Source organism: Chiloscyllium plagiosum, unplaced genomic scaffold (genome assembly GCF_037043375.1).
Source record: "Chiloscyllium plagiosum isolate Xiang-an unplaced genomic scaffold, Cpla_swu_hap1 HiC_scaffold_9, whole genome shotgun sequence".
NCBI lineage: Eukaryota > Metazoa > Chordata > Chondrichthyes > Orectolobiformes > Hemiscylliidae > Chiloscyllium > Chiloscyllium plagiosum.
In genome coordinates this window covers 58247676-58267380 of record NW_028270147.1, presented here as the reverse complement: position 1 = coordinate 58267380, position 19705 = coordinate 58247676, and the positions used below count along the sequence as shown (strand labels likewise).

The following is a 19705-nucleotide window of genomic DNA, read 5'->3' as shown; positions in this document are numbered from 1 at the left end:
AGTTCTATTCCACTACAACTGAGAAGCACACGGTTTTCCACTTTGCCATTATCTTATTAATTACCTAGTTTAACAGGAAATCCTGGTGGAAGCTTCATCTGAACAAATTCTCTGAGTTTATTAAAGTGCTTGAAGGGTGCTACGACCTCTAAAACATTCAGTAACCTATTAGTAAGGGAACACAGAAAAATAAATGTTAGAAAGCCAGAATAAACTGTCATAATAAGTCAAGAAAACATAAAAAGTTTTCAATTGATTGCTTGTGATTGTTGCACCAGGTTTAATATTAGCGCAATAACACTAGTAATTTAAACCAAAGAATGAGGCCCTACTCATTGAGAAAAACTGATTAGATTCTTCATTTCAGTTCAAATACAACTGTGATACACACAGCACCTTTTAATATAATAAAACACCTCAAAATACACTTCATAAGAATGTACCACTAGACGATGTAAGTAAGATGTAGGTTTGTTCACAGAGCTGGAAGGTTAGTTTTCGGACGTTTCGTCACCATACTAAAAAACATCAGTGAGCCTCAGGATGAAGCTCTGGTGGCATGGTCTGTGGCGATGTCACTGCCTGCTGTGATGTCATTTCCTGTTTTTTTTCTCAAGGGCTGGTAAGTGTGGTCCAAGTCAATATGTTTGTTGGTAGAGTGCTGGTTAGAATGTCACGCTTCCAAACATTCTCGTGCATGTCTCTGTTTGGCTTGTCCTGGAATGGATGTGTTGTCCTAGTCAAAGTGGTGTCCTTCCTCATCTGTATGTAAGGATACTAGTGAGAGTGGCTCATGTCTTTTTGTGGCTAGTTGATGTTCATGTATCCTGGTGGCTAGTTTTCTGCCCGTTTGTCTAATGTAGTGTTTGTTACAGTTCTTACAAGGTTCATTTACAAAATACTTTGCAAGAACTGTAACACACACAACATTGGACAAACGGGCAGAAAACTAGCCACCAGGCTGCGTGAACATCAACGAATCACAAAAAGACATGACCAAATCTCACTAGTATCCTTATATACAGATGAGGAACGACACCACTTTGACTGAGACAACACATCCATTCTAGGACAAGGGAAACAGAGACACGCACGATAATGCCTAGAAGCATGGCATTCCAACAGGAACTCTAAATCAACAATCCCATTTACCAGCTCTTGAGAGAAAAAACAGGAAATGACATCACCACAGGCAGAGACATTGCCGACCCAAGGAAACCTAAACAAATAGAAAGCAGGCAATGCCACCAGTGCTTCATCTGGAGACTAACTAATGTTAGCTAGTATGGTGATGAAACGTCTGAAAACAAACCTTCCAGCTCAGCCAGGAAACCTACATCCAAAACCTCAACCTGAGCTACAAATCTTCTCAAAACTCACTATGTGTGATATTGAGCCACAAAGAATTGCTAGTTCAGATATCAAAACTTGGTCAAAGTAGTACGTTTTTAAAAGGAGTGCCTCAAAAGGTAAGTGACTAACAGAAGTATATGAAGGGAATTTCAGAACTTGGGCCTTATCAACTAAAATGTGCAGACAGGAAGTGGTAGGACTGATTAAATTCTATCCTCTTGAAGTTCCCTGAATTTGATGAAAGGTATCTTGGAGCCAATAATGTAAGGGCAAGTGAAGAAAGAGGAGAAGCCTGGAGACTTTGGAAAACAAGGACAAGAATTTTAAAACTAAGACTTTGCCTGGCCAGGAATCAAATGCAGATTAATGTACATGAGTAACAGTTGAAAGATATCTGGTGCCAGTTAATACAGTGCAGTAGCAGGAACAGAAGCTATGATCAGTGACCTTGGCATAAACAAACTGAGGTTTTATAATAAAAATATTTCTATATTAGGAGAGGGTAAGCAAAGATATTTTTAAATTATCTTTAGATATCAATTATGCAAGTTAACTTCCCTTTCCTTAGAAGATAGCATTTCAAACAAATAATTCAATTTGAACACTGAGGAAAACTAATAAGCAAAACTGACTGACTGGAGTTTGCATCAAATGCTAACCTACCTTTTACCATTTAGGATTCAGTTTGTACACCAAAAGAATTGGGTGTTGTGTATTTGCAGCACATCTACAAGAAAATGATGGTATGTCATATAAAGCTACTTACGAGTCAATGCCCAGAGGAAACTCCTGGCTCATGGCAATCGTGGCTTTGAATGTTTTTTTGCTCTCTTTGCAGACCAATTCTCTTCCTAGATGAGGAGCCCTAAAACAGAAATATGGAGTTATATTAGTGAACAGGTGAAATAATTGCATACACGATGTAGAAGAGGAAATAAGATTTATTATATACAAAAAAAGCATTCACATTAATCAAGACAATTGGTACAGCAAACCAAGGAATGCTCCCCATCACACATAATTTAATATCAAAGAGCCACTGAGCAATATTGAAAATAAATCAGTTTTCCAAGCCATTCAACATAAATGCATCCCAAAATAGCAAAGTGATTAAGCAAAAAATCCCTTGCTTTAGAAACCATGGGAAAATATCCTCCCTAAAAATAAAATGCATACTTAAGATTTAAGGTGCATTTCTATTGCCATTAACATCACTATAAAGTAATTACCAGTTTCCATAGCAATTCGAAAGTTACTATTCAACATTCGACCATAGACCAGACCAACCTCTGGGAGACAATGACCAGAGGTCTCACTTATCTTGCACAAGGAAGTGTAATCCAAACACACTATCAAACAGATTTCAAAGTTCTGAATTGTTTAGACTTTGTAGAAACTTGGTAGTACTAATTGGAATGTGCTTAAAATGTTGCAAATTGGAACAATTTCTGGCCAATCTCAAACAGCCACTGCACGGGGAATTCTGCGACAAAAATTCTATTAAGTTTTATGATGGCTAGATTTCTGAGACACAAATTGTGGAGGGGTAGGATGACATTTGTGGTTGTGTCACAGCTGTATAAAAGGGAATCAAGTCTGGTCAGGTTTGGGGGGATAAGTCAGAGAGACATTTGGTGGCAAAGTCAGTTCAGGAACAGTTCGAGTATCAATGAGAATGTAATGGAGGAGACAATTTGTAGAACTGCCAAAGGTCTGCTACATTTATGTTCTACTTCCAGAACAGTTATCCAAAAAAATGCACATCTGTAGATCCAAAGTCTGAGTAAGCCCAGAAGTTCAAACTTTCTAGGCAATTCCTGCATCATCATCATCATGCCCCAACACAGATTATACATCTGTTCTGCAACTATCTTGCAGACCAGAAGATCTGTGCCACTAGTTTAGCATATTAATATGTTTTACTTATCCCATACACATACCAAATAAGAGGAAAACAAAACTATCCAGAAACTCAATGTGAAAGCTGGTGTGAATAGAATAAAAAAGTCTACTTCAAATACATTCTAATAAAACAAATAATAGTTTGCTAGTAATGCCACAATACTTACTTTCCAGACTCCGCTGAAATGTACTCCTCCCATGTTATTGTGTTAGCAGGTGGGGCACTGAGTGACTGTCTACGAACAGGCTGTTAAAAAAAAATTCAACATTTCAAAACTTGAAAGTAACCTTACACAGCAACTTCATATATACTAGATTCATACAAATCTCAGATTCCAGTCCCTGAAAGTTTGGAGCTGCTGATGTTTCCTGAATAATGATATTTTAGTTTGCCAGCATAAACCCACAATGCCTTATTTCTTTGATGCTGGTTCTTGTGAATGTTCTTCTTTGGTCCACTGGACAAAGCAAGAAATCGGAGATGCCACCTCATTTTGACTGTTACACTAAAGATGTCTCCTACTAAAAATACATCGTGTAGAAGCGATGTCAATGCAATTCCAGAGTATCTATGCTATTGACAGCACGGCTTAAGTTTGTTGCCAATCCATAACCATCCCTTAAATACTTATTCCATCCACAGGTTTAAGAAAGCTACTCTTCTCCTTTCATACATGTTTACAATTGTTCTTTCAGCAAACCAAACCTTTTTTTAATTCCCTAGTGTTTAACAGTTAACAAAATCTAGGAGAATTAAGGAGGTCAAAACTGTGGCATGCAATCTGAGGCAGCAGCAACAGCTGACTAGTTTGGACTGGTTTTTGAACACGTGACAGGCCCGTTAAATGTTAGGATGTTACTGGGGAAAAAAAAGCACTCTTGACATGGTCACTCAAAATATCACATCCATAAGTGATCAGTCGAGCCCTGAAACAGGCAATAAAAAGGAAGAAAGAAAAAAGAAAAAGTGAGTGCAAAACAATTCTAGATGCAGTACCTTGCAATGCAGATTATTAAAAAGCTAACTGGCTGAATAGCTTAGAAGCATACAGAAAGAAATCTGCGCAAACAATTCAAAAACAATATTTTCCTTTTCTCAAAGCAACAGTTATAAATTTATTGCTTTAATATACTCAGTTTTTGCTTTGAATTTGTTAGAATGTAAAAATAGCTTCAAAATTAAAAAGGTAATTATTCCCCAAATCTACAAGCAATATTTTCTGTACTTGTATAATGAAGCTTCATATTAAATAATAAAATGCCTTCCAGTTCTTGTTCAAGGCCACTTGGTGACAGCAAATAATTATTTTGGCTTTAGCAGAACAAAGAGGATAAAGCACATTTGCAGAATCAATATCTTGGAAACTGCAATGGTTTCTAGCTTCTGCACTTAAGTGTGCAGAATTACAACATGACAAGTTAACATAAGCAATTTGCATTATATTTGTGGGCATAAAGGAATTTGTAGAAAAAATCCAAAAGAAACCATAATACGTCAGTTGACACTCCCCCATGGTGTTTTCAAGGTGAGTCAGAGGATTTGCTATTTCATTGCTATAGGTATGTCATTTAGAGAATACTTGTGGTGAACAAGTCAACATTAGAAATTAATCATTAACTTATACATAAGTAGTTAGATAACTAGGATGCTTTTGTTGCAGAAACACTTGAAATTTGAACAATGAAAGGACTCCATTTGAATTTGAAAAGAAAAACGTTATGGCAATGGATGACATTCAACCAGCCAGTCATGTTAATGCTGACTCTCAGTAGGAGCCACGTCTCCCCATTCTCCTTGCAAAAGTGCACACTTTTTCCAGATACAATCCAATTCCTTAATGAAAGCCTTGATTGAATCCACCTCTATTAGGACCTGAAAAGCACTGTCTGAAACCAAGTCCTCACTCAAAAATGTTGAGTGAAGTTTTGTTGTTTCTTAGGCCTAATCACACTATTTTTTAACCAGATTGGCAAGGTTAGATCTCATGGAATACAGGGAGAACTAGCCATTTGGATACAGAACTGGCTCAAAAGGTAGAAGACAGAGGGTGGTGGTGGAGGGTTGTTTTTCAGACTGGAGGCCAGACACCAGTGGAGTGCCACAAAGATCGGTGCTGGGTCATCTACTTTTTGTCATTTACATAAATGATTTGGATGCGAGCATAAGAGGTACAGTTAGTAAGTTTGCAAATGACACCAAAATTGGAGGTGTAGTGGAGAGCGAAGATTACAACAGGATCTGGACCAGATGGGCCGATGGACAGAGAAGTGGCTGATGAAGTTTAATTCAGATAAATGCGAGGTGCTGCATTTTGGGAAAGCAAATCTTAGCAGGACTTATACACTTAATGGTAAGGTCCTAGGTCAGAGTATTGAGTACAGGAGTTGGGAGGTCACGTTGCAGCTGTACAGGACATTGGTTAGGCCACTGTTAGAATATTGCGTGCAATTCTGGTCTCCTTCCTATCAGAAAGATGTTGTGAAACGTGAAAGGGTTCAGAAAAGATTTACAAGGATGTTGCCAGGGTTGGAGGATTTGAGCTATAGGGAGAGGCTGAACAGACTGGGACTGTTTTCCTTGGAGCATTGGAGGCTGAGGGGTGACCGTATAGAGGTTTACAAAATTATGAGGGGCATGGATAGGATAAATAGATGAAGTCTTTTCCCTGGAGTCGGGGAGTCTATAACTAGAGGGCATAGGTTTAGGGTGAGAGGGGAAAAGATATAAAAGAGACCTAAGGGGCAACTTTTTCACACAGAGGGTGGTACATGTATGGAATGAGCTGGCAGAGGAAGTGGTGGAGGCTGGTACAATTGCAACATTTAAGAGGCATTTGGATGGGTATATGAATCAGAGGGGTTTGGAGGGATATGGGCCGGATGCTGGCAGCTGGGACTTGGGTTGGGATATCTGGTCGGCATGGACAGATTGGACCAAAGGGTCTGTTTCCATGCTGTACATCACTATGACTAACTCTATTTACTCAGCCTAGACTCCTCGAATTTGAATACCTCTATTAAAATCTCCTCTCCACCATCTTGTCTCCAAGAAGAGTACCAACTTCTCAAAATCTTTTTACATAACTGAAGTTGATCTCCATTTTATTGCATCTTTACTGTAATCTCTAAAAGGTGTAGCACCCTGAACTGCATGCAATTATCCAGCTGAGGCCGAATCAGTATTCTATACACACATAACATTCTTGCTTTTATACACTATGCCCCAATTAATTAACAAAAGACTTATTAACTGCACTCTCAGCTTGGCCGGTCACTCTCAAATGATTTATATACAAATACCTTGCCTTAGTTTCTCTCTTCCTGCAACCCTTTGAAAAGTGTATCCCTTTGATTTTGGCTGTCTGCATTACTTGTATCAAAATGAATCACTTCACACATCTCTGCATTAAATTTCATCTATCACTTGTCTGCCCAAAACACCAAATCTCCTGCATTCTTTTGAAAGTCTAAATGAGCCTCTTTTCAGTCCACAATGCATCCCAACTATCTCAAATTTTGAAACTGTGCCCTGTATTCAAAGGTCTCGGTCATTCAAGTAGGAATCCCAACAACGATCACTACATGCTTCTAGGACACCCATGAGTACAGGGTCAACCTACTTTATTGCTCTCAAAAACCCTCAAACCTTTTATGGACTATAGCATTCGTTGCAGTCCATTAAGATTAGGAAACAAAACTATTTACAGCATCCCAGGTGCCTTGAATGTTTTAGCTAGATTTCTCTTTTTATACTTCATTCCCTTTGAAATAACAGTCAAACATTCCATTCTGAACCTTTTTTATTACCTGAACCTTTTTTATAAAAGTAGCATTAAAAAAATTCAGTACAAGGACTCCCAAATCCTTCTGTGGTGTAGTTTTCTGCAGGCTTTCTTCATTCGCTTATTCAGATCCTCTATTGTTCCTGCTAAAAGAACATTGCCTCACATTTTCTTTCATATATTCCATTGGCTTAGTGTTTGTCCACTCTAGACTCAAGAAGCACTTGTTTAGTGACAACAAGCTCAGAGCCATTCAGTGGGGGTTCCACCAAGGCTGCTCAGCTCCGGATATCACGTAGGTCGGACCAGTTAAGGGTAGTTTCCTTCCCAAATAGACAGTGGATCAGATGGGTTTTCCAACAATCAAATCAATGGATTCATGGTCATTGTTAGACTCTTAGTTCCAGATCTTCAAATTCAAACTCCACTGTGGCAGGATTTGAACCCAGGTCCCAGAATATTAGAGGCGGTTCTGCGATAAGGTGTTTCTTTAATGCAATTGAAGAATTTGAAGAACACAAACTTTCCTTATGGGTTTGGGCTATAATGCGATTCTGGCTCCATTAGTTTAAATAGCGTAGCTATCGCACAATTTTCTCAGACGCAAGATCGCACAAGAACGGAACTATTGCATTATGAGAACAGATTGTACCTGGATCTTTTTTTGGGGATCAACAGTCCAGCAAAATACCACTAGGCCATCACTTCCTCAAAACTATAACATTTATAACGGGAGTTATAAGAATTAATAAGATTTTAAAACAAGCTCCTCTGAATCTGGTAAGCATCTGAAATAAATAAACCACAAAATTGGACTGCACATGAATTTGCAACGACAGAATTTGGTAGGCCAAAGTTAGTCATTTAACTGAGGAGTTAAAATGGTATTGTATACTTTTACAGCTTTTGTCTCCTTACATCGTTTTGCATATGTTGACCATAGTCTTCATAATTATCCTTCCTTTCAAACAAAACATCTATATTTATTTCATATTACATTGCCAACATAAATGCCATCATTCATCATGTCTCCAATACTTCAACACGCAGTACTTTAGATAATCAACTGTCTTATTAGTAACCTTTTTTCCTCCCCATTCACTCAAATATTGAATGTCTTACAAATCACTTGGTGTCAGTTTCCATGGCAACTGTGAACTTTTACATGCATGCTGTAGTCTAGAGCTTTCAACTGAAATGCTAGGGGCTCCAATTTTCTTTCCATCATGCAGCTTGTCAGGAATCTCCACTCTTAATTTCTGCCATTAGGGGGTTGGAAAGATTTATAGGTGGATAACCTGACAGCTGTGTGAGAACACACGTTCCTTGGCCATTAAGTTCTAGTTGAAACTCAGATCTGAAGCTATGGATTTCTGATCTCATCATGTGGTCTACAATAAGACACTCCCCTCCCTCCACAACCCTCAACCAAAATTAGAGACTCCCTGATTAGCCCAACAAGCCTGACCTGCTTTGCATTCCAGGGCAGCTATGTTGTTGCCACCACTGGTAAGAAGAGGCCACAATTCCCTTCTGTACAGTTATAACTCTCTAGAGTCAGAGATAACATCACGGAAACAGACCCTTTGGTCCAACCTGTCCATGCCGACCAGATATTCAAAATTAATCTAGTCCCATTTCACTCTAAATCCTTACATAAGGATTAGGAGCAGGAGTTGGCCATCTGGCCCTTCAAGCCTGCTCTGCCATTCAATAAGATCTTTTTGTGGCCTCAGCTCCACTTACCTGCCCTTTCACCATAACCCTTAATTCCTTTAAAGGCTCAGAAAAATTGACCACTGCAGTGGACAGCTGGAACTGACAACCAGAAGCGGCAGATTCAAACCACTACAAATGCCGGAGGAAAGATCACAGAAGCGCTTCACAGGAGGCTCCCAAGCACTGAGAATGTCACCTAGACAGGGGACGAAACGTCTGCAACAAATTCCCAGCTCGGCGAACAGAACCACAACAACATTTATGAAGTAGCGTCAATTATTTCACTGGACAGGGAATTCCATAGATTCATAATCTTCCTATTCATATACCCATCCAAATGCCTTTTAAAATGTTGTATTTGTCCCAGCTTCCACCACTTCCACAGGCAGCTCATTCCATACACTCATCACCCTCTGCGTGAAAATGTTGCCCCTTCGGTACCTTTTAAATCTTTGTCCTCACCCCAAACCTATCCCCTCCAGTTCTAAACACCCCCAACTCAGGGAAAAGACCTTGTCTATTTATCCTATCCATGCCCCTCATGATTTTATAAACCTCCATAAAAAGGTCACTCCTCAGCCTTTGACACTCCAGGGAAAACATCCCCAGCCTATTCAGCCTCTCCCAATAGCTCAAACCCTCCAACCCTGGCAACATCTTTGCCCATCTCTTCTGAATCCTTTCAAGTTTCACACATCCCTCCTATGCGGGGGGAAGAGAGGGAGGGGAGAACAGACACATCTACAATTGCACACAATGTTCCAAAACTGGCCTACCAACATCCTGTACAGCCGCAACATGATCTCCCAAGTCCTGTACTCAGTGCTCAGGCCAATAAAGGAAAGCATACCAAACACCTCCTTCATTATTCTATCTACCTACCTACTTCACTTTCAAGATACTATGAATTTTTTGGTGGCTAGTTCGCCATCATGCATGGAAACCCTGATGCCAAGCAGTTAATTTCATAATGACCACTGAATTGAAGCAAAGCTTCCATAAATCATGAGGGGCATGGGTAAGGTGAATGGCAGGGGTCTTTGCACTAAGGCGATGGGATCTTATAAATAGGCCCCCTGGTCTTAAAAGTTAGAGGAGAAATATTTAAAGATGGAGGGTTTTTGAAAAAAAACCCACCAAGAGTGGGTTGTGTGGAATGCCAGAGGAAGTGGTGGATGCAGATACAGATATAATGCTCAAGACATTTGGATAAGTACATGAATAGGAAGAGGTTTGGAGGGATATGGGCAGAGTGCAGGCAGGTGGAACTAGTTCAGTTTTGGATTATGGTCAACATGGACTGATTGGACCAAAGCATCTGTTTTAAAGCTGTATGATTTTATAATTATAGTTATGATAGGATACATCCAGATTCAATAATACAATAAAAGTCTTGGAAGATTTGATGGGAAAATATTTTCATTCAACAGCTTATACCTTTAATATGGGTCTCCCTTGTGGCGTACTAAGCCAAAACTGCAGATTTTTGCCTGCCCAGAAACCTCTTGAAATGAGACTTCCTAAGTCTTAGAAATGCTAGTGGAGGTTCGGATAGGATGCATAGTTGATAAATGTGGAGCTGGAAGAAGCACAGCAGGTCAAGCTGTAGAAGGGCAGGAGAGTCAACGGTTTGGGCAGGATCCTTCATCAGGACTGGGGATAGGTAAGCAGACTAAAAAATAAGTGGGGGGGTGGGGCTGGGGCTGGGGAAAAAGTAGATGAGATTGCAATAGGTGGATGCAGGTGGGAAATGAATGCTTCAGGGCAGAGATGACCAGGAGGTCGCAGTGGGAGAGTCACCCACAGATCTTTGCAAAGGGAGTAGGAAAACTTCAAGGTGGGCATCCTTGGCAGAGGCTAACCATTCAGGAAGGCCTTGCAGCACAATGGATACTATCCCTGCTACTGTGCTAGAAGATATAACTTCAAGTCCACTCCAGGACCGAATGACAGTGGATCATGCATGGATAACATGATCAAACAGATGGATTTTGAAGGCTAAAATCCTTCCTGCATGCCTATGACAGGCAGCAAGAGCAGGTGAGCTACCTGATCATCTATAATTTTATGTGTGGTATTGCCCCATAACACGTGATCTTTGGCTTCAGGCCAGGAAGCAGCAGCTATAGTTAACAGATGTAATGGACAAATTCTGGTGTGATGTGCAGATCCAGGTCCTGACCATACAAATGATAATGTTTCCTGCATATACATCGTACAAGGTGGGGGAGGACGAGAGACTAAGGGGGAATTTGAAACAGTTTTCATTGTAGTGTTATATGCCAACTATTTACCTGTAGTTAAGAGTTTAATTACTTTTAATAAAAAGCAATTCTTAAAATACAGAAAGCAGAGTAGGTTTCTATCTTGGGCTAAAAATCAGGTAAATCTGGGAATTCTACCCAGCTCAACTTTTGTAACAATGCCAGAAACAACAGGATTTGATTTCCAGTGTGCTATTCTAGCAAGCATGACAATATAATTTGTGTTCAGTCTCTCCAACTAACCATTCATTAAAGAGTTCAGCATCCATCTAACAATAATAAAATGTTGAAGTTTGACTCTAGAATTAAAAAAAAACTAAATTTCAGTAATATTCAAGTAGCATGTTATTTGAAACTTTATTTGTTCTCAAACTTAAAAACAAATTTGATTTTCTTTTACTCTCATTTAAAACACAGTACTCAAAATAAGATTTACCTCAAAATTTTGTTCCATCAAATTTCCTCCTTTGCTCAGACTTTCCATTATAGCCTTATTTCTCAGGATATCCTCTTCACTGAGGTGCTCACGTCGCTTTCTGGATTCCAGAACAAGGCCATTTACAGAGTAAAAATCTGCTAAGAAGTTCCCAACTCGTTCCTTTAAAAATTTGTTATTCTCAAAGTTAGGCAATTTTATTAATTGCACAGCATCACACTTAAGTAGAAACAAATTAAAAGCAAAACACCTTCCAACCCAATAACTCCTGCCACCTCAGAGGGACACAAGCAGATGCACAGCAACACTTTCCTGCAAACTCTCCTCCAAGATGTCCTGACTTGTAGCTATATTGCAGTTGCTTCACTGTTATGGAATCTAAATACTGGACTTCTGTTGTGGGTCTACAGACACGTCTCAGACTGAAGTGGTTCAAGACGACGGCTCATTATGACCTTCAAGGTCAATTAGAGATAGGAAGCAAATGCTAGCCTACCAGCAACTCCTGCATCATCTTTAAAATAATTTTAAGAAACTAAGAAAAAATGTGGTTAAGGAGTCATTTGGGATACTTACCTTTATTAGTCAAGGCAGAGTTTATGAACAGGGAAGTTACACTGCAACTGTATCTAATGCAGGTTAAGCCATAGCTACAGTATTGTGTGCAGTTCTGGAATTCCAATTATAGGAAGAATGTAGAGGAGATTCATCAATATGTTGTCTGGGGCTGGAGGACTTCCAGTTATAAAGAGGAATTGGATGGGTTGGGATTGTTTGCCTTGGAATACTAGACACTGAGGACTGACATGTTTTGAGATTGGTAATAATTATCACGGTGGACAGGGGGAAATGGTTTACAGGTGGTGAGAAATTTGTTTTCCCTCAGAATGGTAGCAAACTGGAACTCAATGCCTGGGAGGGTGGCATTAGGTACAGTAGGTAAGAGAACAACTATAAGGGGTGTAGTCAACACAAGGCTGAGGGTGTTGTAAATGCACATGGTATACAAAACAAGCTTTGATGCACATTAAGATTGGCAAGTGTGATGTTGTGGGTAATCAGATGTGGCTGTAAAGGGCTCAGTGCGAGCAACTAAATATCCAAGGATACATGCCCATCAAAAAGACAGGAAGATGGGCAGAGGAATCACAGTCACCTTATTAGTAAGCAATGAAAATTATATAGAAAATAGTGATATAGAGTCAAAAGGTGTAGAATGTGTGGGGAACAGCAAAGAAATAAAGACCCTGGAGAGTTACATACAGGCCTCCTAGAAAAGACATGCTAGAAAGGCACGAGTACAATAATCATGGGGAACTTCAATATGCAGGTGGACTGGGAAAAATCAGGTTGGTCGCAGATTTAAAGAATGGAATTTGTGGAATGAGATTTTTTGGCTCAGCTTGTGGTACAGCCAAGATTAAAGTGGTGCTGGAAAAGCACAGTAGGTCAGGCAGCATCAGAGGAGCAGGAGAGTCGACATTTCGGACAGAAGCCCTTCATCAGGAATCCGACATAGAACCCTTCATCAGATCTATTTCTCTCCTGTCTTCTCCTGCTCGTTTAAAAGAATCCTCTACTGGTTTCTAAAGGCTTCTCAATCCTCTGGCTTCCCACTAACCTTCACCACATGGTATGCTTTATGCTGTTCCTGACTTTCCTTGTCAGATGTGGTTACCTCATCCTCCCTTCTGCTTCCCAAATTATCCCTACAAACTGCTGCTGTTGCTGCTCCACTCATCTCATCTGCTAGGGTTTCCTTCCAGTCAACTCTGACAAGCTCCACCATTACGTCTTTGTTGTTAAGTTTCCTCAATTGCAATACTTTTACATCTAATTTCATCTTCTCCCTCAAACTGTCGGGTGAATTCTATCATATTATGGTCACAGACACCCTGCAAGGCATTCCTTCACCTTAAGCTCCCTAATCAAGTTCATCTCCTTGTAGGTCACCAAACCCAGAATTGCCTGTTCTGTAGTCGGCTGTACCACAAAAGGTGAAAGTGAGGACTGCAGATGCTGGAGATGACAGTCAAGATTAGAGTGGTGCTGGAAAAGCACAGCAGGTCAGGCAGCATCCGAGGAGCAGGAGAGTCGACATTTTGGGCAGGAGCATTTCATCAGGAGGGTGACTCTATAATTGCTATATAATTTAATTTCATTGCTTTCTAATAAGGTAACTGTGATTCCTCTGCCCATCTTCCTGTCCTTTTGATGGGCATGTATCCTTGGATATAGAGCCAAAGGGATGTTGAATCTGTGGAAGTCATTGCCATAGAAGGCTGTGGAAGCCAAGTCAGTGTAATTAAGCCAGAGATCAATAGATTCTTGATTAGGGAGAAGGGCTATAGGGAGAAAACAGGAGAATGGCATTGGGAAACATAATCAACCATTATTGAACAGTAGAGCAGACTCGATGGAGTGAACAGACCAATTCTACTCTGCCTTATGGCTTAAATCCTCATTACATTTGATGTATTCAGATGCACACCATGATGCCTGGACTATTGCGTACAATTTTGGTCCCCTTATTATAGGGATTTAGTTGTACTGGTGGTGGTCCACAGGAGAGTGTGGAGAGAGGAGGGGTTTGTCTTAAGACAGATTTGAGCAGTTCAAGCCAATACCCTCTGGATCTTAACAGAGCAAGAGGAGATTTGAGGTATGCAAGATGCTGAAAGGGATTGACATAATAGATGTAGGAAGAATGTTTCCTCATGTGGGACAACTACAAGGATAGGTCATAGTTTTAGGATAAAAGATAGCAGTCTTAAAATAGAGGAGGAGAAATTACTTCAGAGTCCAGAATCTGCAGATTCACCACCTCAGAGGATGCTGGGATATTCAGTAAGTTTAAAGGAGATACAGGTTTTTAATTAGTAAGGGGTTAGAGTGTTATGGAAAGCAGGTGAGGAAAGTGGAGTTGAGGCTGAGATGAGATCAGCCATGATTATCTCAAATGGTGCAACACCAATGTACGGGGCCCATGCCATCTTTCCAGCAGAAAACTGGGCAATACCAGCACTGTTTAAACTAATGGGGCTGAAATAGTGTTGTATCCTATACAGGTACGGAAAGTTTGTGTTCTACAACTATTGGTCTAAATTCAGCAATTGTGTTCCAACCAATTCATGATGTAGAAACAAGTTATAGGAGAACCACCTGGAATGAATTGCCTACTCCTCCTCCTAGTTCCTACGGTCCAAGAGGAAAGAAGCAGCTTAGCTGTATTCTCCTGTACAAATTTTAACTAGCAATAAAGTGACAATTAACTTTATGAAGAACTTTTTCCTTCATTGTTTAATCTCCCTGAAACAGGCACCCAAAATGATTGAATCCAAGTGACTATATAAATAGCACAGAGTTTCTCTTCCTCCAGTAATATAGTGTACAAGACATTTGAGAGATCACTGCTTAAATTATAATTGCTTATTATGAGAAGGATCCTGCCAAGCACTAATTCTCACAGCTGAACATTATGGAAAATGTAATTTCTCCATCACATTACAAACCACATCTCTCATGAAAATTAGCAATCAGATAGAAGTTGTCATACCGTTTTATCCTCACGGAAAAGCCAGCCTGTCTGCGCACGTGCGAAGGTAATAGATTTTGTAGATAACGTTGCTGAGTAGATGTCACTACTCATCAAAATATCTACCTCCTCTTCGGTTTCCATCTCTGATTCCTGAAAAGAATTATCAATGAATGAACCAGGGAAATAGAACTGCTACATAGTTAGAGACTTGCAGATGACCGAAACAGAAGGTTTTAAGTGAACATCGGCATTTTGGCAATGACAGTATACAATTAGGACAGAATCCCAGTTATGAAAAGGAGGCCATTCTCAGCCTATTGGACTAGGCAAGGTCTCTAAAATCAACTCTGAGGTACATTAACCCACCTTTTCCCCCTAACCCTACAAAATTCTTTGTGCGCTTAGGAAAAATGGAATCCTACTCAAGCAAATAGAACATCTAAAAAGTTAATAATAAATTTCAAAATTAAACACCTTACTTGCCCAACCTTGTCATCTTTCTTGAAGTAACAATAGATAATGATAATGAGATAGATGCTATTTGGATTTTCCAAAGACCTTAAATGAAATGCTGAATAGACTATTTGAAATACCAAGATTAAAAAAGTTAGTGTCAGCTGGGGCTCAGTTGGCAACATTCTCACCTCTGAGCCATAAAGATTCCATCTCTCTCTCTCTCTCTCTACCAGCAGATCCGGGTTCAAATCCTACATATCTCAAACAAGTCATAACATGTTTGAACAGGTTGATTAAAAGAAATCCAAGATGTTATGGTGAGTGCAGAATTGGGAGGCAATAGAAGAACGGATTTCTAACTAGCTTCAAAGAAGAGATAAGGAGTGAGACGTGATAAAACCACTCCTCTTAGATAAGCAACTTAGACACTGGAATCAGAGAAATTCCAAAGTTACAAATGGCACCTAATTGGTGAGGATGCGGAAAAGGATCACAATAAATTGCATAAGGACATAAATAAATTTGCAAACAAATGAATAAATAATTGGCAAAGGAAGTTTAAAGATCATTGTGAGCAAGTATGCCAATGTTGGAATGATATGGAGGTCATGTATTGCTTGGAAGAGGAGATCAAGAAACAAAGATATCACAGTACAAATACAGCAATCACAAAAAATGTTATGCCAGAAGTGAGCAAGGCCATTTGAAAAAGAAAGCAATCACTAGGTTTTACTTTTAGATAAACAAAATAACTGTTCTACTTGAAAATATTAAGTCTGTACTGAACCTTGGTACTACCACTTCAAGTCAGTCATGGAATTCTGTTTGTAACATTACACAAAAGGATACAGAGGCACCAGGCAGGCTGGATAGAAAGTTTGCAATGATGATACAAAAGATGTGCATATATATAAAAAACAGAAAAGGGATTAAATAGGCTGGGAGTCTTTACAAGAAATGACAGAGGGAATGAACTAACAGATTAAGAATTAAAGGGTTTTGATAAAATGGATACTAAAACATTCCCACTTGTCATGGACAGCATGAAACAGAGGGCATGGAAAGTGACCATGATGATTGGCAACTAAAGGTTGCAGGATATAGATGCTTCAGACAGGACAGGGAGGGAAGTAAAAAAAAAAAGGGGGGGTTGGTGGAATTGCTGGTCAGGGACTATATCACAGCTGTGCTAAAGGAGGACATTATCGAGGGCTTGGGTAGTGAGGCATTATGGGTGGAGCTGAGAAATAAGAAGGTGCAGTTACATTGTTGGGGCTGTATTACAGGCCTCCCAACAGTGAGCGTGAGGTAGAATAACAAATAGGTAAACAGATTATGAAAAGACGTAGAGGCAATAGGGTAGTGGTGATGGGAGATTTTAATTTTCCCAACATTGACTGGGATACACTTAGCGTCAGAGGTCTGGATGGGATAGAATTTGTAAGAAGCATCCAGGAGAGTTTTCTAGAGCAGTATGTTAACAGTCCGATGAGGGAAGGGGCCATATTGGACCTGGTATTGGGGAACAAGCCAGAACAGGTGGTACAAGTTGCGGTGGTGGATTTCTTTGGCAACAGTGACCACAATTCTGTAAGTTTTAGAATACCCGTAGATAAATACAAGAGTAGTCCTAAGGGAAGAGTACTAAACTGGGCCAAGGCCAATTATATCAAAATTAGGCAGGAGCTCGGAAATGTGGATTGGACACAACTATTTGAAGGGAAGTCCACATTTGAGATGTGGGAGGCTTTCAAAGATAGGTTAAAGGCAGTGCAGGATAGGCATGTCCTGTTGAAGGCAAAGGATAGGAAGGGCAAGATTCATGAACCGTGGATGACAGAAGAAATCATAGGACTAGCCAAGAGGAAAAGGGAAGCGTATGTAAGGTTCAGGCAGCTAAGAACAGAACGGGCCCTGGAGGAATATCAGAAGAGTAGGACAAATCTTAAACAAGGAATCAGCGGGCTAAAAGGAGTCATGAAATAGCTTTAGCAAGCAGAAATAAGGAGAATCCCAAAGCATTTTATTCATATATAAAGAAGCAAGCAGGTAACTAGAGAAAGGATTGGTCCACTAAAGGATAATGAAGGAAGGCTGTGTGTCAAACCGGAGAGAATGGGTGAGATTCTGAATGATTACTTTGCATCAGTGTTCACTGAGGAGAGGAACATGATGAATGTTGAGATTGGAGATAAAAGTTTGATTAGTCTGGATCACGTTGACAGAAGTAGGGAAGATGTGTTGGGTAGGCTAGAGGTTATTAAAGGTGGACAAATCCCCAGGACTGGATGGGATCTATCCCAGGTTGCTGAGGGAAGCAAGAGAGGAAATAGCTGGGGCACTGACAGATATCTTTGTGGCATCCTTAAATACAGGTGAGGTGCCGGAGGACTGGAAACTTACTCATGTTGTCCCCCTGTACAAGAAGGGTAGTAGGGATATTCTGGGTAACTACAGACCAGTGAGCCTGATGTCAGTGGTGGGAAACTTGTTGGAGAGGGTACTGAGGGATGGGATCTGTTTATATTTAGAAAAGAATGGGCCTATCAGTGATAGGCAACAGGGTTTTGTGCAGGGGAGATTGTGCCTTACCAACTTAGAGTTCTTCGAGGAAGTGACCAAGTTGATAGATAAAGGAAGGGCTGTTGATGTCATATACATGGACTTTCGTAAGGCGTTTGATAAGGTTCCCCATGGTGGACTAATGGAGAAAGTGAAGTCATATGGTATTCAGGGTGTTCTAGCTAGGTGGATAAAGAACTGGTTCAGCAACAGGAGACAGGAGTAGTTGAAGGGAGTTTCTCGAAATGGAGAAAGATGACCAGTGGTGTTCCACAGGGGTCAGTGTTAGGGTCACTGTTGTTTGTGATATACACAAATGATCTGGAAGAGGGCATTGTTGGTATGATCAGCAAGTTTGCAGATGACACGAAGATTGGTGGAGTAGCAAAAAGCATAAGGGATTATCAGAGAATACAGGAGGATATAGATAGACTGGAGAGTTGGGCGGAAAAGTGGCAGATGGATTTCAATCCAGACAAATGAGACAATGCATTTAGGCAAGACTAATTCTAGAGCGAATTATATAATGAACGGAAGAGTCTTGGGAAAAGTTGATGGGCAGAGAGATCTGGGAGTGCAGGTCCATTGTACCCTGAAGGTTGCTGCACAGGTGGATAGAGTGGTCAAGGCGGCATTTGGTATGCTTGCCTTCATTGGAAGAGCATAAGAGCTGGCAAGTCAGGTTAAACTTGTACAGGACATTGGTTCGGCCGCATTTTGAATACGGTGTACGGTTCTGGTCGCCACATTACCAAAAGGATGTGGATGTTTTGGCGAGGGTGCAGAAAAGGTTTACGAGGATGTTGCCGGTATGGAAGGTGCTAGCTATGAAGAGAGGTGGAGCAGGTTAGGTTTATTTTCATTAGAAAAAAGGAAATTGAGGGGGGACCTGATGGAGGTTTACAAAATCATGAAGGGTATAGACAGGGTGGATAGAGACAAGCTTTTTCCTAGGGTGAAGAAGTCAATAACGAGGTCACGCTTTCAAGGTGAAAGGTGGAAAGTTTAAGGGAGATACACGCAGCAAGTACTTCACACAGAGGGTGGTGGGTATCTGGAACGCATTGCCAGCAGAGGTGGTAGAGGCAGGCATGGTAGATTCATTTAAGATGCGTCTGGACAGATGCATGAGTAGGTGGGGAGCACAGGGATACAGATGTTTAGGAATTGGGCGACAGGTTTAGATAGTACATTTGGATCGGCTCAGGCTTGGAGGGCTGAAGGGCCTGTTCCTGGGCTGTAAATGTTCTTTGGAACAAATGCACAAGAACGATTTTCACCCAAAGAATAAAACAAAAACTTGCTATCACAGGGGGTGGCTGAAGCATACAGTATACGTGCATTTAAGAATACAACAGACCAGCAAAGAAACAAAAAAGAGGGGCATTATGATAGATTGAGAGAAAGGATAGACAAATTCATGGACTTTTTGCACCATACACCCTTATACTGCTACGTATTATCCTTTTCAAAAGCACAGCTGAATTGCTCTTCATCATAAGACAGTCTATGCCAGATATTAAAGTGCAGCTGGTGGAGGCAACTTCACTATGGTTCATTTCTCATCTCCCTTAAAATTAACATGCTGCGGTTTTTGATTCTTTCAAATCATTAGACATTTTAGAATAATGGGTTGAAAGTTCTCACTGATGAAAAATCTTAAATCTTTTGTTGTATTGAAGACAATAACCAG

At 40.3% G+C, this 19705-nt stretch overlaps 1 protein-coding gene across 1 annotated transcript in view; it reads right to left on the bottom strand.

The window, feature by feature from the left end:
* Nucleotides 1-19705, bottom strand: part of ankrd13c (ankyrin repeat domain 13C) — a 108175-nt gene that overhangs the window by 12178 nt on the left and 76292 nt on the right. Inside the window, exons 8-12 of the mRNA XM_087990649.1 lie at nt 15013-15144; nt 11457-11618; nt 3423-3502; nt 2120-2218; nt 65-165 (exon numbers count right to left, since the gene is read on the bottom strand). Of these exons, the coding sequence (XP_087846775.1) occupies nt 65-165; nt 2120-2218; nt 3423-3502; nt 11457-11618; nt 15013-15144 (574 nt within the window). The remainder of the gene's footprint in view (nt 1-64; nt 166-2119; nt 2219-3422; nt 3503-11456; nt 11619-15012; nt 15145-19705) is intronic.